Source organism: Gymnodraco acuticeps, unplaced genomic scaffold (assembly GCF_902827175.1).
Source record: "Gymnodraco acuticeps unplaced genomic scaffold, fGymAcu1.1, whole genome shotgun sequence".
In the NCBI taxonomy this organism is placed as follows: domain Eukaryota; kingdom Metazoa; phylum Chordata; class Actinopteri; order Perciformes; family Bathydraconidae; genus Gymnodraco; species Gymnodraco acuticeps.
The window spans coordinates 536,633-560,881 of record NW_022991403.1 but is presented as its reverse complement, the minus strand read 5'-3'; the positions used below and the strand labels follow the sequence as shown (position 1 = coordinate 560,881).

Below are 24,249 nucleotides of genomic sequence, written 5' to 3'. Positions count from 1 at the left end.
TCCGGTTCCTTATGTTAACTTGTGGCAGATATGTAAGTAAGCTTTCTTAACGCTAATGTTATAATAGTCAGATTGCTCTGAAGATGGGAGGTGATATTCTATTAATTTTCACATTCACACAGTCGGGGATTTTTGCCAGCCGTCTTTCCTGCAACAGCGTTTTTTCTGTATTTCCTTTATCCTGTAATATGAATTGATCGCTTTAAACTCCGCACACGGAGCTCTGATTGGTCAGCAGGCGGGGCTTTTACTGAGTTGATCTCTTATCCTGGAACCTAACCGGCTACGGACCAGGCTAGCCGTTCAGCATAAGTTACCATGGAGATGTAGCCCGCTAAGAAGTGAACCAGCGTCGTAGCACCAGAAACCCAGAGTTTTCCCTGAAGTTAGCTCGCTAAGCGAAAATCCGGCTTTGTAGTACAGGCCTCAGTAATCCAAACGAAAATATTTTCCCTCCGTACTACTTTGATCATTTGCTCCGCTAATAATCAATCGGATCGATGGATTCCAGAGAAGAGGACATTTTGAAGGCCTTGTTCTCAAAATGATGACTCGTGACAGTCATTATATAATGTGAAATATTTTGCTTAATATTTGGAGTGTAACAACAATCCTGATATCATTAGAAAGCTAGGAATCTCCTCTTTCCAACAGTGTATACAACTCCAAATGTGGTAAGATTGCACAACTGCCACACCCACCCTTAGGTAGGGCCACACCTCATCACTGATACCAGAATCCTACGGGATCGCATAAGCGGATTTAGTGCGTCGTCTGAATTGAAACCGCAGTTAATTGAACCTGGTTCTTTAGGAGTTAGTAGAGGTGAGACCTTGCTGACCCAGGTGGATCCGAGCCCGGCAGTAAACTTACATAGACTCAATAGCTTCTGTTAGGTCAATTAGTAGGTCTGATTAATTGCCCGAATAATTAATACAGGCCTGCCGACTACTACAATGTAGATGCATTAGTAAAAAAAATTCCAACAGGGCAAGAAACAGAAGTGTTCAGACAATAGGAAACGTTTTAAAGAAGATAACATTTTCACCACAGGTAAAACTAAGAGTGAACACACTCAAAATGTTGCTAAAAACAACGGACAGAAAGAGTTTTTATTATTTTATGTTTTTTAAATGTTACAGCTCGACAACAATCTGTTTTATAATACAAACATTTAGTCAAAAAGTAAGTTGTATGCCCAACAAATCACAACAATAAGGAGTACCAGACACCCTATATAATATATATTTTTGGACAATATCTGGCTCTGTTACTTCCTGTTATACGTGTCAAATGGAGTGGAGAAGCTGGCCTGGTAGGCGAGCAGATATCCATCGTTGTACATGTAGATCTGCTTGTTGGTGGGGTTGTAGCTCAGGCTGGCCACTCCCTTGACTACCTTCTCCAGCGGCAGAGAGAGAGAGTTGTCTTCTCTGCCTGTGGCCGTGTCGAAGGCGTAGAACACCTCCTCGCGGTAATCGTCCACATAGCGAGTGGCATACAGAACACCGCACACCATGAAGGCGTTGCTCACCGCCTTCTTGAAAATCCTCGTCTCCCACGTCTGCGAGACATTCAGGGTCTCAGCCTCGCTGTCCCAGAGCAGCCGGCTCACGACCAGATTACCGTGGTTACCAACAGTGGCATACAGAGCCCAGAGTCCCGTCTCATCTGCCTCCACCTCAATATCACTATTGGCACGGCAGTCGTAGTAACAGTACGGGAACTTGTTGTTGAAACCCACGCCTGTTCCAGGAAGTGTCACCCTCTTGACGGAATTGCTGTTCAGGTCGTAGCGGCAGATGTCTGCAGAGAAGTAGCAGTGATAGTACAGCGCCTCGCCGTATAGAATCGCACTGGGACCGTCAATGGTGTTGGCATGAGCGAAAGACGGAGCGACTGTAAAGTCCTTGTGCTTGGTTGAGGCCATGAAGTCTTCGTAGGTTTGGTATACGCGCACAGTGTTGCCCCAGATGTGGCCGTTGAGCAGAGGCTGAACCCAGAAGCTGTTCTTCTGGCCCTCGCTGTCCCTCTGGGCCTGTTTGCCCCACGAGCCGGAGATAATGGTCTTACCATAGGGACTGATCTTAGTCGTGACAGGATCACTGATGTTGGACATCATGCCCTTCAGGCAGTACCTGTCCTGGCCTGAAAACAGAAAGAGATGAGGTGAATGTGAATGTACACAACATGCAGCCTATTATTTTTAATTCTTAAAAAGTCCTGGGCTGAGGTTGCCGTTGTGTTTTTATGAAGAGTGGTGCCAATGGATATATAAAGAGAAGTGGATACAGTTTTGGAGGTGGGGCCCAGTTCATTTCCATATGAGTCAGTGGTGCATGAGGCCAAATATGGACTGACTGGAGGTACATCAAGTACCCTGATCATCGGGGGTCTTGGACCCATAGAACATTAGCACTTGCATATTCCTTAAGCCCCACCTCTTATTAACCAGTCTCAGCTAAGTCAAACGACTGCAGAGGGAAAATAACTCTAGATTCGACTTTTTGCACATTTGACAACTTTTACAACACAAAGATGTAAATAAGGGCTATACAAGTGTTTGTACTGTACAGTTGACTCACATTTATTTTGTATTTAAAAATGTTTCTTTCCAAAAGGAAGTCAATGAAAAAAGGTATTTTTGGGCCCAATGACGACAAAGAAGTTGCAGTACCGCCGTTTAGCCACTCTTTACCCTGCGCTAACTTTACACTGAACCAAGTCTTCACATCAAATGAGTCCTAGATTGGGACCTCCCAAAAGGAAAGCAAGTCCCCACAGAGACTTGACACACTCACACACACACACACTTGTCCTGGAAAGCCTGGTCCATGTACAGGTCAAAGGCACAGCCTACTTCTAATATTAGCACCTCCCTGTGGTTGGTGTCAACAAAAACAACATCAGGTGTATTTGGGATGTTAGCAAAGACATCATTGGTAAAACCAAACCATTCTGGTAGCACTCTAGCGTGCTTGTACATTGCTGCGCTAGATGGTAAGATGTTTCGTACCGCATCACACACAATGTCCACAATACGGTCATGACGGGCTATGTACAGGCGTTTGTATGCATTACATCCATTTGTTATGTGTGCAATGGATTCTAGGTGTTGTTGTGAATCCTGATGGTTTAAACAGAATGGAGTGTGAATGCGAGGGTACCAGGTGGACAGATTGTACTTAGTGGGTAATACCTGCAGTCTTGCTTTGATGGTAAATGTCAGAACATCCTCACCAACAGCGGCGTTCTTAAACACTGAGTGTGAGACTGAGTGGTCAGCAAACCCCAAACAGGCTAGCTTTCCCTGTAGTCTGAGTCCACACCAGTGCTGCCTGATCTCAGACTGCTTCATGCTGAGCAGAACCCTCCTTGCAGAGTCTCTGTGCAGTTCCACAGTCTCTTCCTGAGGTGTTGTGATGTCGGCCTTCACAACCACACTGGGGTCTGTGATCAGTTCATCAGAGACACACACACACACACACACACACACACACACACACACACACACACACACACACACACACACACACACACACACACACACACACACACACACACACACACACACACACACACACACACACACACACACACACACACACACACACATACCTCTGAAGTCTTTGGGGATGGTCCTGCAGGACTGAGCACTGTTCTTCAGGTAGCGCAGCTTCTCTTTCACTGTCTTCATGTTTACTGTTTTCGAAATCTGCATCCTGCCAGCATCTTTAAGCAGTTTACCCACCTAACACACACACACACACACACACACACACACACACACACACACACACACACACACACACACACACACACACACACACACACATATATATTTAATATTTATACAATTAAAAAAAAACTGGATGAGGTTTCTTTATGCCATGCTGCATTGTATTGTAAATTAATATGGTGATGCAATATAGTATGTTACTTATTTAGGTCATTGTTGCACTTTAACTTCAGCAGTATTTTCAGTGTTCCTCCATGCTGTACCTCTTTGGAGAGTTTCTGTGTCTGGGCGTTGTTCAGCTGGCTGTGGATGTCCCTGATGTCCCCCTCCAGCTGGCTGAGCTCCTGGCCCAGCTGGTGCACGGCCAGGTCTGTGTACAGGCCCAGGTCATGCAGGTGCCGGTGGGGCTCCAGGCGCTCTGTCACGTTCTGTATCACAGCCATGATCCCAGGGAGGCGCTCGCTGGACAGCTCCACCTGAAGGAGAGACACAGGCAGAGACTCTTCAGGTTAAAGGTTTATTCTGAGGTGTTCTTTATCACCATTTGGGTACTCCTACTGTACAGCTAACTGTTTTCTGTTCTAAAGCTCCTTTGCATTTTACTGAATTGATTACATAACATATTGTTGCTTTTTATCATTTATCCATGTTTGTTGTATCCTTGTATAAAGTGTCTTAATTAAGAAATTGCTATTTAAATAAATACAATTAATCTTGAACTGCCTGTTCTCATCTGTAAACCCATTGCATTGTGAAGTCCACTGAGACAAATGTAACATTTGTGATATTGGGCTATATAAATAAACATTGATTGATTGATTGATTGATTGCATTGACTTTTATCTTGGAACCCAACTATCCAAGTTACCCCCCTTCATTATTCTTGAGTACTGTGAAAAGATGCTGTTTCTCACCTGATCCTGCAGGCTGTTCAGAGACTCTTCACAGGATGTAACCTGCTGCACCGTGGTTTTGTATTCCTCAGTAGGGAATGACCACATGTTGGAGTTCACCTCGCAAACACACGCGCCGTCTTTCTTCTGGCCTGACACATGCTGAGCCTGGGACTCACCTGGCTGTCACACAACAAACACTGATGTTATACACAGGAGGTTTACAAGAAAAGAGACTGCAATGACATAAAGTCTACTATAATAAAGTTCCTTATGTTTTAATTGGAAGTATACTCACCGATGACAGCAGCAGAAGGAGCAGCAGCAGCATGTTTACAGACGGAGATATGAATAGTGGACTAACAAGGACAGAAGCTGTTAATATTGGAAATAAGCCCCCCCCCCTCCTCCCTTTTCTCACACAAACTCACACGTTTTGCTGACTTGCTTCAAGTCACTGATGAGTCATGGATGTGAAACTCCAAAACGTGACACTTTGCAGAGTTTCACAGCGAACACAGTTTCCCATATTTCCACTCAGTGTCATTTCTCCCTTTTGCAAAATCCTCCTGCGTGTTGTTTCGTGTGTGCGGTGTCTTCACGTGTCACTTTCTGTTCCTTAATTCTGTTCCCAAATCCAATTTGTTTCTGATGACACGCTTATATTACTCTTTCATTATTTACCATACAGTTCACTACTTATTGTGTTTTACTCTGAATCATGTCATACATGTCAAGTCAGTGTTCACCCATCCACACACGTTCGCATAGACTACACAAGGGGCCATCTGCTCATCAGGAGTGATCAAAATGTACACACACTAACACACTGTTGGCCATCAGGAGCAATGTGGGGTTATGTTGAGAGTGCATGTACCAACCATGCATGCAGCCTGTTGCCGTTGCTTCTGACTGATCTGTACTATGTTCAGCTTCTAGCTCTCTTATTTGATCCAACTTTGTAAGGGAAACTTCTGTGTAGCAATGCAGTGGGAGTCACCGACTCAGGAAGGAGACACGGTAGAGCAGGAGCTTCGATGTCAAACACTGATGATTTATTTGGAGTTTCGGCCGGAGGATTCACATCACAAGTCACAGCAGTCACGGTGAGACTGCACTGGGTTGCCACGTCAATTCTGGAGCGCCTCTCTCTCGTTAGCCCATTTAACTGGTTTCACAGAGAGTAATCAACATATAAGATAGCTTAAACAGTTGGGCACACTGAGTCACTTGCGTCCGTCACTTATGGCCTCGAAAATGTCATACCTTGGAGTCCACAAACAACAAAGAAAGAAGTGTCCCAGTGCACCCAAAACAACAGACCATCTGTGACCTAGGGTTGCCCGGTCACAGAATGGGAACAATAACATTATGGCTGAAGCAGCCTATGTCCTTAAAGGAGATAAACAGACGTCAGGGTTGGTCATGTACGTCATATCTAGGAGTCTAGGACAATTATTTCCCTAACAAACTTGTTTTTTATTTTTCTGTTGATAACTTGTATCAGTAATTTATTAAGCTGTGCCCTCTTTAAACTTTTTTGAAGAGAGATAGTTTTAGTTTTTGCCATTTACTTGCTCCTGTTGTACATCCAGCACAACCCCATGTTTTACCTGTTTACATCTGGGACAGATGCTTTGATATAAGCCATGAGTCAGACGGAAAATCTGAAGTGCAGTTTAACCCTTTATAGGGCACTATTAGGTTAACACTAACCCGTTTCAGGCCTCTGCTGATTGGTCAAATTCCCCAATGGCAAGCTCTATGGCATATAGTGATCTTCGCTGATTGGCTGGGAGAAAACCACATGCTTCTCGACCTCACTTGCCTCTTTCACACCAACGCGGTTCCAGGGCCGGTTCGGAGCAAGAGCCTGATAAGCACCGGTGTTTCCTGTTCACACCGCAGCGGAGCCGGCTCTTTTCCCCGAAAACCGGTTCTTACCAAGCTCCAAAAAATAGTCGGTCTAGAAGCAAGAACCGCATACGTCACGCTTACGTCGGAGACGGGAGCAGGGGCGGGATCAACCTGATCAACAGTTTATGGCGAGTACGGCAAATAAAAGTTGTAACAAGCTGTAGCGCTGAGCAAAGTGAAGTAGTTGATTAAAAGCAACACGATCATCGACCCGACACAGTCCCCCATTGTTGTTGTTGTGAGCGCCGTTGGGGAGAAAATTAGCGACATAAACGGTGATGTCATGACGCAGCCGCGGCAGAACCAGTCGGGCTCTGGGTGGTGTGAACAAAATGGGGGTTGAAAAGAAAAACTGGTTCCGAACCAGAAGAGCGCAAGCACGGAGCTAGAATGGGAACCGCGTTGGTGTGAAAGGGGCAACTGAGTCGCGGGGGGACGCCATGTTTGGGTAACCCTAACCCTAACCCAAATATGGTTTCTCGCCCGCTAAAGGGTTAATGTGCTTTACAAAAACATGGCTGCACCAGCACATATCTGACGACAACGTTTCAATCGAACAATTCCGGACTGATTGGGCAATGTTTCCCTCAACAAAGCTCCTATGTTTCCAACGCTTAATTTGATGGATTCTAGACTGTTCGGGCTGACAAGGATGGCACTAAGAGCTTCATCATGTCTTCACCATGAGCCTGAGTCTTCATCATGTCTTCATCATGAGCCTGAGTCTTCATCATGTCTTCACCATGAGCCTGAGTCTTCATCATGTCTTCAACATGAGCCTGAGTCTTCACCATGAGCCTGAGTCTTCATCATGTATTCACCATGAGCCTGAGTCTTCATCATGTCTTCACCATGAACCTTAGTCTTCATCATGTCTTCACCATGAGTCTGAGTCTTCATCATGTCTTCACCATGAGCCTGAGTCTTCATCATGTCTTCATCATGAGCCTTAGTCTTCATCATGTCTTCACCATGAGCCTGATTCTTCATCATGTCTTCACCATGAGCCTGAGTCTTCATCATGTCTTCACCATGAGCCGGAGTCTTCATCATGTCTTCACCATGAGCCTGAGTATTCATCATGTCTTAATCATGAGCCTGAGTCTTCATCATGTCTTCATCATGAGCCTGAGTCTTCATCATGTCTTCAACATGAGCCTGAGTCTTCATCATGAGCCTGAGTCTTCATCATGTCTTTACCATGAGCCTGAGTCTTCATCATGTCTTCATCATGAGTCTGAGTCTTCATCATGTCTTCACCATGAGCCTGAGTCTTCATCATGTCTTCACCATGAGCCTGAGTCTTCATCATGTCTTCACCATGAGCCTGAGTCTTCATCATGTCTTCACCATGAGCCTGAGTCTTCATCATGTCTTCACCATGAGCCTGAGTCTTCATCATGTCTTCACCATGAGCCTGAGTCTTCATCATGTCTCTGTGCTGTGGAGGACGTCCTGCCTCATTCCTGAGCCTCAGATGCTGTGTCCATGTGGCTACTTAAACTTTTTATATACATTTCCTATTTTCTTCTTTCTAATGTGGTGCAACTGTCACAAACATTATTTACCCTGGGATTATTCATTTATTGATTAATTATCTTCGCAAATCTATAACATGTTGATCACATGTGCATGGGATCAAACATTTCCTGATATTCATATTACTTATATATAAAACTTAATTTGTATGCTTTATCAACTCCACTTTATTTCAGCTTTTTCTTTGCTCTTCTTTCATAATTGAATATGGTGGACACGGTATTCCCAAAAGAGACATTCGCAGGTAAACACAGTAACATATGGAGTTTTCACTTCACCATATACAAATCTTTGTCTTGCTGCAATCCCAACCACAAGGAGGAAGTGATCACATTCAGAAAGGAACATGACACATGGCACACACACTGAACACACACAGAGGTTAGTGGGAGTGTTCAGTTAGATGGGCAGCTACAGGCGGACACACCGTCATAATCAAACTGTTTCAAAGAGCTGTTTCATTTAGCTGTGCTCTCTGATCCGCTATGAAGCTCTATGTGATCGTCCCCCTGTGGGCCCTGCTCACCCTCACCCAACAGGTAGGAAACACTTTGAATACATTGATTACTTCATTTGGGATTTATTTGAACATGCCACGTTTAATATTCTTCATTGCAGGCACCTTCAGATGATAAGTGTGCGTGTGAGTTGACTAACTCAGAGAAAGCCTTTCCCTATGACAAACTCAGTGGAGTGAAGGAAAATGCATTAAAATGCAACAGCAACGTCACCCCCCAGAAGGTACAGTGAGTAGTTGTGATACTCTATACTTCTAGTTAATAGAATATATTAATAATACTAGATTTTGTACTGTTTGCAAGGACCGCTCCAAAACAATATGTAGATTCAAGATGTAATAACAGGAGATATTGCATGCCAAAGAAAGGGGGGTTTTCTTTGGGGGTTCTGTCTCAGATCAGAACCTCATCACAGCCCGTGGTGTGCATTTAAATTGAAGTATTTTATATATGTGTTTACTTTTCTCTATCTACATTTTTGTAACAAGTAATTTTTATTTTGCTTGAAAATGTATTTTAAGTATGCTAACTTGTACTTGAGTACGATACTCTAGTAGATCTACTTTTTTCATCTCCGCTGTACACGATACACTCTTTGATTTAACTTGTGAAGGGCTTCATGAGGGATAGATTAAGAAATGCAGGGAGGGGAAGGATGAATGGACAAAGGGATGTAGTTAGGGAGGGAAGAAGGGACGAATGAATGTAGCAAGGAAGGGATTAGGGGTGGAAGATATACAGTAGAGGGAGATAGGGATGTAGGGAGGAAGGGATGAACTGACTAAGGATGTGGGGAAGAATGGACAAATAGAAGAAAGGATGTAGGGAGGAAGATGAAGGAAGGGAGGAATGAAGGATACAGCGGATGTAGGAATGGAGGGATGACTGGTTGAAGGGATGCTGTCAAAGATTAGTTAGTAAAGGGAATGGCTGATTGAGGGGAAGGGACAAAGCTGGTTCAGCCCGGCTCTGTACCAACACCACCTGTTCTGTTCAGACCATGGAGCTGGAGAGTCTGCTGCTGGGTCTGGATCGCCGTCTGCCCCAGCTGCTGGAGTATGTGTCCCTGCTGGAGAGGGAGGATGATAGAGAGCTGTACGGAGTGATCAGCCTGCAAGTGATAGAGAACGAGATGAGGGAGATCCAACAGCTGATGGAGCGGCTCAACAGCACCACCCTGCAACACCAGCGCCTCACTGCTGCTACTGCTGAACAGGTACACTCTGAGGGACAGGTACACTCTGAGGGACAGGTACACACTGCTGAACAGGTACACTCTGAGGGACAGGTACACACTGCTGAACAGGTACACTCTGAGGGACAGGTATACTCTGAGGGACAGGTATACACACTGCTGAACAGGTACACTCTGAGGTACACACTGCTGAACAGGTACACTCTGAGGGACAGGTACACTCTGAGGGACAGGTACACTCTGAGGGACAGGTACACACTGCTGAACAGGTACACTCTGAGGGACAGGTACACACTGCTGAACAGGTACACTCTGAGGGACAGGTACACTCTGAGGGACAGGTATACACACTGCTGAACAGGTACACTCTGAGGTACACACTGCTGAACAGGTACACACTGAGGGACAGGTACACACTGCTGAACAGGTACACTCTGAGGGACAGGTACACACTGCTGAACAGGTACACTCTAAGGGACAGGTACACACTGAGGTACAGGTACACACTGCTGAACAGGTACACACTGAGGGACAGGTACACTCTGCTGAACAGGTACACTCTGAGGGACAGGTACACACTGCTGAACAGGTACACTCTGAGGGACAGGTACACACTAAGGGATAGGTACACTCTGAGGGACAGGTACACACTGAGGGACAGGTACACTCTGAGGGACAGGTACACACTGAGGGACAGGTACACACTGAGGGACAGGTACTGTTGGAGTTTTGAGGTTTTTACAACCCCACTCGGCTCCGCGTGTCATTTTGACGAGTCCTGCTTAAAATCATAACAGGAAGGAAATCAGACAGAGAACACCCAGATACCAGTTTAAACAATCTGTTTTAATTATCAAAGGTAATAATGCAATGCACTATAATACATTACAACACCATATAATACAATATACTAAAATCATATTGTAATGTTTTAAGAAGTAGCCGGCCCACTTCTGCCCTGGTTCGCGTGCTGCGGAGATCCTTCCGGTCCTGACAGCATGTGAAGAGAGGCCGAACTCAGGAATCAACAGAATATATACCAGAAGACAGAAGGAAGGGGTGAGGTCAGCTGGTCATCTTTTCAGGTCCTCTCATTGGCAGACGCAAAATATGCTTTGTCACAAGTGACCCAGCGCTGGCCAGCAGAAAACCAAACGGGCCCATTTTACAACAAAACACATCTTATCACCCAAGTCATGTGTTTCTTTATGAAAGCCATACTTGTTAGGAATAAAACAGTCACTATCCCATGACATCCTCAGAACTAGCTCACCAACAAGCCTAACTGTCTTCATACCCCCCCAATCATCTCTGAACTTTTATTCACCCGAAGTAAGCTCACCCTTAGTCTAAAAGGACCATTGTCTCTCTTAACTGTGTGACTAAATTCTCAAGGCCTGCAGGATGCGCATAATTAACTTAGAACGAATTTAGCCACTATATCTAATGGTTAACCAAGAAAAACACTCAAAAGGGTAATCTTTTCACTCAAAACAGAACTCACAGGTAATTCTGCATTTTACCCCTCAAAAATAGCCCAAAGCACCCTTTTGATGAAAAGGGTACAAGTGAAAGAAAAAGACTATTGCACTAATCTACTTTAAAGAAAAAGGGAACATTGTTTCAGGAATCTATAAAAAACCTCTCTATATTTAAGAGGAAAAATGTATTTTGTTCCTTCAACTATTAATACACAGGAATGTATATACCCACACATATATTTAGGGATAACATGATGCAATACACCTCTTATATATTGGTGAGATTAAAATGAATATACCAAAAATATGCTGCATCACATCTTCTGCATAATACTCTTCATAAACTTCCGCAATTCCCCCTTTTTATCTCTTTCTCCAGAGATAAACTTTAAACAAGGCATTTTGAAACATATACCCACTGTCATTCTTTTCTACTGTGTCCGTCCCCCAAACATTGTATAAATCCATCCGAAGCTGGTATTTAGAGTACTTGAAACCTTCATGGAGACAGAACACCACTTTCCATGGCAGTGAAGGAACCATGAGGGGGCAGCTGGGTGCTAGTGCAGTCTCCTTGTGTGGTGAATCATCAGCCCCCCCCCCCTCAGAGGAATACGCCAACAAGGGGCAGCTGATAGGGAGGGGGAGATGCGGCTAGCCCTTCACGGGTGGAACTGATCAGAGAAGTAGACTCCTCTGCTGCCTCGACAAGTCCCCTGTGCCGTCCTGGCTTGCCGTGTCTTTGTCCCCCTGATCCGCTGACAGCAGCTTCTGGGCTGCCTGCTAGAGAGATGTCTTCCTCCTCCGGCCCGCTGATGGCGGCTTCCGGATCGATGCTGGAGAGATGTCTTCCCGATTATCCTTCTCCGGGCCCGCTGATGATGCCTCCCGGGTCGACTGCCTTGACGAGGGCCAGGTCTGTCCTGATGTCGTCTAGGGTCCTCGCAGGTGTTTTCCCGACCGCACACTGGCTCCAGTGGTACCAGTTGTCCCCCTTTCCTTCTAGGCGGACGGCATGGGATGTCCTCTGGGTCACTCGGTCGGGGCCGGAGAGCCTGGGGTTGAGCCACTTTGTCCTCGTGCTTCTCGGGTCCCCCTTTTGGCGCCAGCGACCTGTGTGGAGAAATCTGATACAACTCCCTCAAGCCTACGCTCAGCTGTTTTGACCCACTTGGAGCCTGTTGGTGGGGTGTCTTGAAACAACAGCCGTCTGTGAACAGGTTTTCTAAATTAATTGTAGACCTCCTATCTGCCAGTGCAGCTTCAGAATATTAATACTTGGATTGTGCCAACTAAATAAGAACCCCAACATCTTTAGGTAAACTAAATAACATATTTCAATAGCTCTGAATTTCTGACAAGCATCTGTGTTTATTTTTAAATGAAATCCTTGAGATCCTATTTAAAATCCAAATATAATATGAACTGCTAATGTTTCTGGTAAAGAAACACACTAATGTTATGGATTCAAAAACAACCAAAATCACGATGCTAACAAAGTGAATGATTTCCTGGTGATACTGCTTCTACCTGTCAGTGCTTAGATATTATCACGCTGAGAAAATGAATACAGAATTCCAACAAACTGTCATCAAATGTCTTCTAAATTTAGATGAAATGTATATCCTCATAATGACCTAAACAATAAAGTCTATGGCTTTTACTTCTTTACCAGGCTAGTTACATGATGTTGTCTAAATGAAATTATGTCTCATTACATTACTATGTTTTAGTTTGAACTGTAATATGTTCTTTCTACATTTCAAACCTCAGTTACTTTTATACCTGTTGAAACATTACTCACAGGTCAACTTCTTCAGTATTCCATTCTGGAATGACATCTCTCACAGTAGCCCCTTGGCCACTGATTCTGCATCTGTGTTACCTGTTATAACTCAATCAATATTAGAAACATGTCAACATTCATCAAACAGTATCTTATCCCCAGATATGGAGCAGGTCAATTCTAAAACCGTCAATCAATGGTCAGATTGAACAATCGAGTTGGGGCAGCCGTACACTCCCCCTTTTTACACATGACTCATGTGTAACCAAAATCCTGTATGGGAAGAAAACCTTCAGGTAATAATGGATTCTAAGAAAATATCAAACATTTTTTCCCAAATGTACATCCATCATTTCCACAGTAAACACTTCAGTGAAATTAAGTGTTTCTCTCCATCTTTCAGTCCTAAAAGAAACAGAATCTTCATGTTTTAGTTTGAGTTCCACATTCTGCAAACTGCCACCTCCTGTGGGAGTGCACAAGTGCGGTTTTCCAATTCTGTGGAATGTTATTGAGGCCCAGAAAAATGTGTTAGTCCAAAAACATGCTTGATTAGTCATTGTTTTAAATCATGCAGTTGCACTGATCACATGCAGACATACACTCACATTCACACTCACACTGTCAGGTTGTAAAGTCAAGTTTGGTCAGGTTCACCCCAGAGTCAGTCATTCGCAGTGCCTTGTCAAGTCACACTGTCGGTCAGGGTCAATGGTCAGTTGGTCTCAGTCTTTTTTGGCCATGTGTCGTGCTCTGCAGAGACTTTGACATTTCAGCATAGGCCAGTATCCTTTGTCTACACAAATATGTATATATGGAGCGCCATCATTTATTAATTCACAATTACAACTATAATGCTCAAGATATCTCTAACTTTTCATTGAGACAGCTGCTTCCCACATTCCCCGAAAAGTGTTTAGCCAAAAAATGTCACTTCCTTATTGTACTACTACTGCAGTTTATCAACACCTAATCTATATTCAAATGTCTAATAGATCTATTTCAGAAACTTGTGCACATAATTATCATCTTGAGTCAAACCATTACTAGGATCTGTAAAGCTCTGCTATGTATTTCATAACTCATATTCATCTATCTTCAAATCTGGTCCACTTAAAAACAATGTTAACCTCTTTAACAGTGCGTGGAACCTTGGGTGTCCGAATATGTAACAATCACTCCTTCCTTTATCAAGGATTCCAAAAACAGAAGTCATTTCATCAATGGTTTGTAGCTAAATTTAGGAATTATCACTTATGGTAGGTATGTTTTTACTCTTTAACATCTCTAAATGTCAGTTAATTACTAACTAAATTAATGTCCATTAGGAGGTGGTGACGCTAGTCTTCCAAACTCATAATCTGGTGCCGTGCGCTTCCTGTGAAGCTGCATAAGATTTTAAAAACCACTGCAGGGTGGGTCGAGTGACCCCTCCTCCCTATTAGTCGTCAATAACATGCACCATCACAATGGGTGATTGAAGGCCTCACATTATGTCCAATTACAGCATCAGTCTTCTTTACTCTAAAATTACTTTTTAAATAGGAATATTTAGAAATGGAACAAATATTCAATCTTCAGAAAAGTTCTTAACCAATGTCTATCTAGTGAATAGCCAACATATTTGAAAATGTCAGATGTATAAAAATAAGCCTAAATACTCCCTTACCATCAAAGTCCAAATCTAGACATAAGGTGAACAGTTTTGGTAATGGACAATTTAACCTAAAAACAAAACAAAATTGGACTTGTGTCCTTGTTATTTGTTCTTCAAAATACATTAGCAAATACCTTGTGAAGTATTCGCAACATAACTAACCCTCTCTAGGATATAAAATCCATTCATCTTTTTACTCATAGTTAGTTTATATGTCAAGATTATTAGGTGTGACCTAATAATCAGATGTGTTGTTTGCTAAACAAGGATATTAAACTTTAATCTTTTCAGCATTCCAGACCATCGTTTAAACAATCAGCCTCCCTTCTCAAACACTAAACCTATTGTTGTACACCACCCTCTGGAAAACTCTTGCACAGTTATGCTGTAAAATCATCGCATAATTTCTTCAGAGTCTGAACAATCTGAGACAAGCCTGTCTCAGAACTTGTCATAATGTGAACAGTCAGTGATGCGTTGTCTTCTGCAGCTGTAGTGAATTGGATCAATGAAACTCTTGTTTGGCACTGGGATGTCCTGAGGGGGAAGGAACCTCTGGATCAATGTGGTACAATCAGCAGACACACGTTGTCCTCTGCACAGCAGGAATCCCCAAAAACTGCAGTTCCTCTTCACACCACTGTTGCCTCGGCAACAAGGCCCAAGCAAAATGTCAAACCCTCCTCAGAGATGCGTTCTTTGCACAGTTCTTCTGTTTCTGTAGTGAGCAACTCTTCACCAACACACTGATTCAGAGTACAACCCAAAGGTGGCGCACATCTATCCAGTGCTGCTATAATCACAGCAAATCAGCAACTGGAGAAAAACTCAATTTAAATCTCTCCCCCAACGGGTTACAAAATAAAACGGCTGAATGTCTATATGGTCAGGAATGCTGAAACATGTGAATGTTAAAACAAACCAATGGCAGTAGTCTACCCAGATTCTTTACTCCATTAAAAGTAGTAAAACCACATCGTAAAATATCTTGTCTAGTTGAAGTCCTGCTTCTAAAATTCTAGTCAGAAAAAAATAAAATAAACTTCATCTTTAAAATCTTTTTTTAATTTGAAACCAAAAAAGGTCTTCCTTCTCCACCATGATCCTATTTCTACATCAAAGTCCAAACAAACTGATGATTTATCTTAAAAACCATGAGGAATGACAGTTCTCATAAAACACTATTCTTCCTTACTTCAGTTCTAAATCAAATGAGCAAAACAGGAAAACCTCCTTAACCACTTGCCTATTCTATTATTTTTCAAATTGTTTAACTAAGTTGTGTTACAAGCAGGTTAGATTTGTAACAGAATACAAAACTAACTGTATTTAGCGCTATATTTGAAAAACAAGTAATCTGATTACAGTTACTGAATATATATTTTGAACAGTTATCATTGGTGGAAAAGTTTCCTCACAAAATGTAATCTCCATTACTAAAGCTAAAACCTAAAGAAATCATCGCGGAACAGTTTTCTGTCCTTACCACTTAATTGTTTCAATACAAACTAAAAAGCGTTGTGAAAACTCCCACTCTTGAGAACATCTCAACACTTTATTCCATCCGAGCACGAATGTTTATGACAGACACGCCCTATTAATCCAAAACGGTCTTTAATGGTATCAATTGTGAACTTTCTTAATATGAATTGTAAATGCAACGTATGTTCTCTTTGGAACACAGATAGGACAGTAGCTGCTGAAACTGGTTAATAGCAGCTTTCTGTTAACCTAGATAAGCATGTTGTTCTTATATTTTTACTTCATGTTTACTCACAAAACAATATAACATTCTTCAGACTAGTAGTTAACTTTATATAAGTTGTACTCTCTCTGAACTTCCAAAACATGTACTTCTCCTGTCTCTCTCTCTCTGTGCCCTGCAGCTGCTCCTGCACAAGCTTCTCTCATCAATCACCTCTCTGTGTTTAGCCAACAGTGTGCTTTTAGCCTCGTGCCGCACCTCTGTCATGTTTAAACATGAACAGATCCCTCCTGTTTACTTACTCTTTCTTCATAAACACAATTAATGTCTACTAATGATATTACAAAAACTACCTAATGACAAATAGCACAAAATTCACAATGCAATGCAATAGTAACAATCAGTTCTCAAAACTTCTCATGAACCACAATGTGACGTAACTGCATCCCACAAAAACTATGCTAAAAACGACAAATTATAGTTTCTTATTTATTTAAATATCTACGACACATTGATCTATTAATTTTCAATGTTATTCACTCCAACTTCAGACCAGTCGTTGATTATTCACTCCTTGTTTTAAATTCAACGCTCAGCAGCCATTTTTGAGGCATTTTGAGAAGAAGCACAAGCAGTCACACTTCGGGCTGCTGCTTCAGCAATTAGAGGAAAGCTGTGAAGAAAAAGGGGGGGCTTTCTTTAACCCCTGGTGACCACGCATTTCTTTATCTGACTTTTCTCCCTTATCTATTAGTAATTATTCCCCGTACAGTCTATTCAGCTTTATGGTGCGATGTTTATTTCAACAGATAACATAATCTCTTTATCGTCACCTTTGGCTAGATAGATTAACCCCACAGAACAAGAGAACGAGATTCCGGTCCTTTCAAAATGGTTATTTGAAATTTGCGTATCTCCCCTTGGATTCACTTATAATGCAACTGCAGCTCCTATGAGACTGGAAAGCATTATTCAATTTAGTTCTGGATGGAATCATTAGAAACCACTGGATGGAATCATTAGAAACCACTGAACGCCCCCGACGAGTTAGCCGTGTCGAGTTCTGAAAAAAACGCACGGGGCCTTTCACCTTCTTCTTACAGTCCTCATCGCTTCACATGGAGCTAACGAGTTAGTCGTGCGATTCTGAAAAATCCACGAGGTTCCTAACCGTTGCTTTATTAATCTTATTATTCTTAGTTAGTTACCTACCTATGCTAAAATATGCATTGCATTATCTTTAGCGTGAAGACTAGACACTGAGAAATATTCCTGACAACTCTAAAATATTTGAATATAGCCAAATCACAGATTTTGAGTGTAACGGGTATCCGTGCTTACCTGATATTTTGTATAGAGCTCTGTTTTTAGTTGTCAGAAAGTATTTCGAGGTGTCACCCCTGGACAGCTTAGTCCGCTGGCTGCTGATGTGACTCCCTCTGAACGCCCACTCGTAAACGTCTGGGTCACCACTTGTTGGAGTTTTGAGGTTTTTACAACCCCACTCGGCTCCGCGTGTCGTTTTGACGAGTCCTGCTTAAAATCATAACAGGAAGGAAATCAGACAGAGAACACCCAGATACCAGTTTAAACAATCTGTTTTAATTATCAAAGGTAATAATGCAATGCACTATAATACATTACAACACCATATAATACAATATACTAAAATCATATTGTAATGTTTTAAGAAGTAGCCGGCCACTTCTGCCCTGGTTCGCGTGCTGCGGAGATCCTTCCGGTCCTGACAGCATGTGAAGAGAGGCCGAACTCAGGAATCAACAGAATATATACCAGAAGACAGAAGGAAGGGGTGAGGTCAGCTGGTCATCTTTTCAGGTCCTCTCATTGGCAGACGCAAAATATGCTTTGTCACAATGACCCAGCGCTGGCCAGCAGAAAACCAAACGGGCCCATTTTACAACAAAACACATCTTATCACCCAAGTCATGTGTTTCTTTATGAAAGCCATACTTGTTAGGAATAAAACAGTCACTATCCCATGACATCCTCAGAACTAGCTCACCAACAAGCCTAACTGTCTTCATACCCCCCCAATCATCTCTGAACTTTTATTCACCCGAAGTAAGCTCACCCTTAGTCTAAAAGGACCATTGTCTCTCTTAACTGTGTGACTAAATTCTCAAGGCCTGCAGGATGCGCATAATTAACTTAGAACGAATTTAGCCACTATATCTAATGGTTAACCAAGAAAAACACTCAAAAGGGTAATCTTTTCACTCAAAACAGAACTCACAGGTAATTCTGCATTTTACCCCTCAAAAATAGCCCAAAGCACCCTTTTGATGAAAAGGGTACAAGTGAAAGAAAAAGACTATTGCACTAATCTACTTTAAAGAAAAAGGGAACATTGTTTCAGGAATCTATAAAAAACCTCTCTATATTTAAGAGGAAAAATGTATTTTGTTCCTTCAACTATTAATACACAGGAATGTATATACCCACACATATATTTAGGGATAACATGATGCAATACACCTCTTATATATTGGTGAGATTAAAATGAATATACCAAAAATATGCTGCATCACATCTTCTGCATAATTCTCTTCATAAACTTCCGCAGTACACACTGAGGGACAGGTACACTCTGAGGGACAGGTACACACTGAGGGACAGGTACACTCTGAGGGGCAGGTACACACTGAGGGACAGGTACACACTGAGGGAGACTCAATGATGACATCATTCAATAAGTCTGTGTCTGGGTCTGCTCAAAATGTCTATTTATCAACATGAAAATTATATATTTTATTTAAAGGAGCACTAAGATTCTAACTGCACTGTATGTATGTATATGGGGGGCGTGTGGTGCAGTGGATAGAGCCTTGGTGTTGGGATCAGGGGTTTACAGGTTCAAACCCCACTGCTGTCAGCATGTCGTTGTGTCCCTGAGACACTTCACCCCAAATTTTTCCTGTGGGGATTGTCCACAGTATTGAGTATGGAAGTCGCTTTGGATAAAAGCGTCTAACAAGTGACAAGTCATGATTTTTATTGAAAACTCTCCATCTGTCTATCCATCTCTGTTTACTTGTGAAAAAGTATGAAAGAAACAACTTTTTATATTTACTATATCACTTTATTTCTGGCATTGCACTCTTTAGCAAAGACATTTTTAACAATCACAAAACCGGCTCCAGTGACATATGACTCCTGTTGACTTTGAATGCAACACTTATAGATCATGTAGGAATGGGAACCTTGCTCGGTTTTAAAAAGGGGCTTTTGTATATTTCAATTTGGAAATACTTCAAATGGTAGCTGAACTATCAGGATAAGGAATATATAATTTGTGGTGAGTTTGGGTTTCAGGTTTGTAATTCATAGATACAATGTGCATCCATGTATAAGCCTGTCCAGTTTATATGAGGGTAAATCATTCAACTTGGTAATACAATAAAGTCAAAACAAATATTGCCATGTGTGTTGTGTCCTAAGCTGGAGGACCTGAGGCCAGTGATGCAGGATCTGCAGACATACGACACCTCGCAAGTGATGAAGACACAACAAGCCAACCAGCGTCTGAAGAGAGACCTGGACCAGTGCCAGAACGGACAGCCCGCCCCCCCTCCCACTCACCCACCACCCGGTATGTGCCGAAACTACAGTGAGCGCCAAAGTGTGGGACACCTTTATTTTGTACTTCTCTTTCGACTGGAGATAGATCAAACATAACTGTAGGAATTGCCCTTTGTTTAAAAGTTCACTTAAACATTTTGTCATTTAGCCCCCACAGAAATGCATTGTCTTCTGATCTTATTTGTGTTCACAATGAGTTACTTGATATTTTTACAGGCTAAATCAGATGGTGTCATTGTTTAACCCAAGGTTAGGGTTGAGGTCAAACCTAGGGTTAGGGTTAGGGTCAAATGTTACCGTAACCTTAACAAAAAGGTGACCTGCTCTATCAAAATTAGTCACCTAGACAACGTAACACATTTTGAATTAGATACACTGTTGGAAACAGGAGATTCTTAGCTTTACAATGATATCCTTGGTTATAATACATTTTGTTCTCCAAATATTCAGCTAAACATCTCACATAATGTAACGACTGTTATCAAGACACAGTTATGAAAGAAAGGCCTCAAAGTTAGCAAACCATTTTTTTTTACAAAGCTATTTTAACCTGTTCAAGAGGCCCCCACCCTCCGGTTTTTATTTCACGAAACTGTGTCTCAGGGCTTCTTAACATTTAAAAACCTTATTACATATCGGCGTATTGATTAGGCTAACTAATTTTAAGCTAGTAGCATTGAGGACAAAGATGTTTTATTTACTTGGATGATGAAAAGTAGGGCGTAAGAAAGCTGATGAGTATGTGTGAGTGCGTTTGTGTGCGTATTTTGCCTGTTGTTTTCGACACTCATATATTTACAAGCTTTATAATCAGGGGTGCACATAACTTTTTTGCCCTGGTTCTCAAAGGAGCACCTGGAGATGTTGCTTGGTGCACATCCTTAAAATGAAATAAACCGGACCTTTTAGGGGTACTTGACGTTATGAACGGGGGGGGGGGGGGGGGGGTAGGTGCGCTAGTGAGCACGCTCATGAACTGTTCGCTGTTCACTGTATGCCTCGCAACAGGGTTACTGTGCGGAGCGCATAAAGCAGACCCTTCACGCGATAGCGAGGGGTAGAGCGAGGGATCGCAGATGCCGTCGTGCTCGTGGACGGATTAAAACAATTAAACCTAAATAGCTCGCGAATTATACTTTGGCGGCCATTAATATACCTCGGCGGCCCGCCCAAGTAAAGTCTATGTGTGGGAAACCCTGCTATCTTACCAGTTCTAATGCAACTCGCAAATATATATATATATATATATATATATATATATATATATATATCTCTCTCTCTCTCTCTTTTTTGGTGGGGGGTATGTAAGTATGGTTACAGTACGCTGCGCCACCTATTGGCAGGAGTATACTGTATATATATGGAACACATGTCAAATTTTTGTTATGGAATAAGCCATCATTTTTTAGTCGCTTTGGATAAAAGTGTAATTTAAAATGTGAGCACCTGGAAAAGTGCTATAAAAATACCATGTATTATTTTATTTGTTGCCTTTACAAGCTTCAATACATGTATTTATCATCTGATGGTGGCGATAAAAGTTGCATGTTCTGAAAGGAAAGCCAAGACTTTGTTTGTTTCAAATAATCCAAAACCCCAAAATGACCAACACCCAAGATTCTGACATAAATCCATGTTTGTTTTGGCATGTGCCATTTCAACAACCGACTGATTTTGATAGAGTGGGTCTCAAATACACTCAGAGGCTCTTATGGTTCTCTGTGTACAGTGACTGCACTAGAGAGTGGCACTTCATACAGTTTAAGGTCACTCAGAGCTGTGAAGGGCCCTCCTCACTGAGAGCTAATGCAGGGTATAAATGAACCGTAAGAAGCTCTCAGCACCAATTACCACAATTTGCAAGCATTTATCAACCCATGGACACCTCGCCTAGTCAGCTGCACTCATTCACTACTATTTATTTCCCCTCTTTCATATAATATTTCCCCCTAAGGTAACTGCCCCCACGGTCAGTTTGTGAACATCACGGGGCCCAGAGTGCACACAGCGGGAGAGTTCCCAGGCGCCTACAAGTACGGAGCCTGGGGGCGGGACCCCAAACCAGAGGCGGGGAAAGAGAGCTGGCATTGGCTGGTGATATTGAGTGTCAGCAACAAATTCTCCAACTTCGTGCGTCTCTACTCCAGCCTGAGTTCTCTCATTGTTGGGGTTAGCATACCAGGTAAACAACTCCTCAGTGGTAATGTTACAAATGTATTGCCTTCGATTGTAACACTTTGAGTGTGTGTGATAACTGTCACCCAGGGCAACAATGTGTTATTTTAATAGTATTAACACAACAATGGAGCTCTATAATAAGGAGATCAATTTACTTGATATGGATTGCACTGAAATAACTGAAACGTTGACTAAATGTATTATGTCAACAGATTTCACATTAGGTTAGTTGAAAGCAATAATATCAAGTTGAACCTAATATTTTGTATTTTAAATTAATATTATTGCTTTCAACTGACCTAATTACAGGTTACATTACTTTTTTATTTTGTTACTCAGATTAGGTTACTCATTCCATTTTGGAAAACGTAAGTACTAATTGTCATTGAATACATTTTTTTTAAATAACCTTCCCCACCCTTATTTAAAAGAAATACTCAAATGTGGTAACATTTTGTTGTTGTTGTTGTTGTTGTTCTTCTTCTTATTATTCTTCTTCTTATTTTTCTTCTTCGTCCAGGTAACGCCCTGATCAGCCACTCTAACCCGACCACCAACACTATCCAGGGTCCAAATGTTGTGATGTATGGAGAGGCCTTGTTCTACAACTGTTACAACCAAGATGCTGTTTGTCAATTCAACATCACCAGAAAAACTGTCACCAGCGTGCAACTACCCAAAGGCACCAGGTTCGCTTTGTCTTAAGATCATTAATAAGTGTTGCTGCTGCCAGAATAAATGTTGTTACTGTAGAGGAAACTTCTGTGTAGCTATGCAGTGGGAGTCACCGACTCAGGAAGGAGACACGGGAAGAGCAGTAGCTTTGATGTCAAACACATGATGGTTTATTTGGAGTTAACGGCCGGAGGATTCACATCACAAGTCCAAGAGTCAGAGGTTCTGACTTCACGGTAGAGTTGCCACGTCAATTCTGAAGAACTCTACCCCAGACCCATGTATTTAGCTAGTTCAGAGAGCATCATCAACATGCTGCATAACAAGATAGAATGATAACACCTCTATCAGCTGACGCCAACAGGCAGGAACAGGGAGACAAAACACTGAGAGCACAGCAGCCAAGGTTACAGGTGCCTGTGCTCAGTCAGGACAGTTTGAACTGATACACTGGGTCAAAGTTATGGGCCTTGGAAAATATTCCACAACAGTTTCTACAAACCATGTTGTGTCTTCCATGTTTGCTTGAAAATGTTGAATTCTAAAGTTTTGTCCTTTCTTCAGATTTAACTCAAAGGGTAACTTCTGCCACCTCGATGGATGCTACCTTTTCACGGACCTGGACCTGGCGACAGATGAGTCGGGCGTTTGGGTGATCTACACCACCAACCAGAACTTTGGAAACCTGGTGCTGTCAAAGGTGGAGGAGGGTGAGCCGCTGAGGCTCGGCCAGACCTGGCAGACTTCGGTCTACAAGCAGGGGGTGACCAACACCTTCATGGCCTGTGGCGTGCTGTATGCCACGCGGTACGTCGACACACTCACCGAGGAGATCTTCTTTTCGTTTGACACGACCACAGGCGAGCAGAAGTTTAACCTCGGTATCTTCATCAAAAAGATGTCTCCCAACATCCAGGCCCTGAACTACAGCCCTGTGGATCAGATGCTACATGCCTACTGCGATGCCTTCATGGTCTCCTATAAGGTTTTGTTTGAATAAATATACTGAACATTTCAATGAAAGCCTATTTATGAACAATGGCTGCCGTGCTAGTTACCAGCAAGTAAAATTAAGGATAATTCCTTGAAAAAGGTTAGCAAAAAACATTGAGCAATTGGGAAATGACCTGTACTATACATGGTAAATGTACATGGTTGATTCCGCATTATGTATATTTGAATTGCCAAACTTCAAAGCTGATTTTTGAGAGAGTTTGGAAACATAACATTTTGATTCTCCATAATCAATCTATCTACATTAGGTGAGGAAGAAATGTTAAAGATATGATGTGAAAACATAATAAAAATGATTTTAAAACATTTGAGGTTCACTGCAGATTGGACTCCTTTGTTTACTTCTGTC

At 42.3% G+C, this 24,249-nt stretch overlaps 2 protein-coding genes across 2 annotated transcripts; one reads left to right on the top strand and one right to left on the bottom strand.

Moving 5' to 3' along the window:
• Window positions 1-1,094: 1,094 nt before the first annotated feature.
• Window positions 1,095-5,026, bottom strand: LOC117532400 (olfactomedin-like). Its single transcript, XM_034195711.1, has 5 exons — window positions 4,931-5,026; window positions 4,654-4,815; window positions 4,003-4,215; window positions 3,619-3,751; window positions 1,095-2,148 (listed from the first exon to the last, which is right to left on the bottom strand). The coding sequence occupies exons 1-5, from the start codon at window positions 4,961-4,963 to the stop codon at window positions 1,271-1,273; spliced, it is 1,419 nt and encodes a 472-aa protein (XP_034051602.1). The 5' UTR covers window positions 4,964-5,026; the 3' UTR covers window positions 1,095-1,270.
• Window positions 5,027-8,475: 3,449 nt separating this feature from the next.
• Window positions 8,476-24,208, top strand: LOC117532409 (olfactomedin-4-like). Its single transcript, XM_034195735.1, has 7 exons — window positions 8,476-8,627; window positions 8,707-8,829; window positions 9,604-9,822; window positions 19,893-20,043; window positions 21,988-22,215; window positions 22,732-22,900; window positions 23,451-24,208. Exons 1-7 carry the CDS (start codon window positions 8,574-8,576, stop codon window positions 23,884-23,886), a joined length of 1,380 nt encoding a protein of 459 aa, XP_034051626.1. The 5' UTR covers window positions 8,476-8,573; the 3' UTR covers window positions 23,887-24,208.
• The last annotated feature ends 41 nt before the right edge of the window (window positions 24,209-24,249 follow it).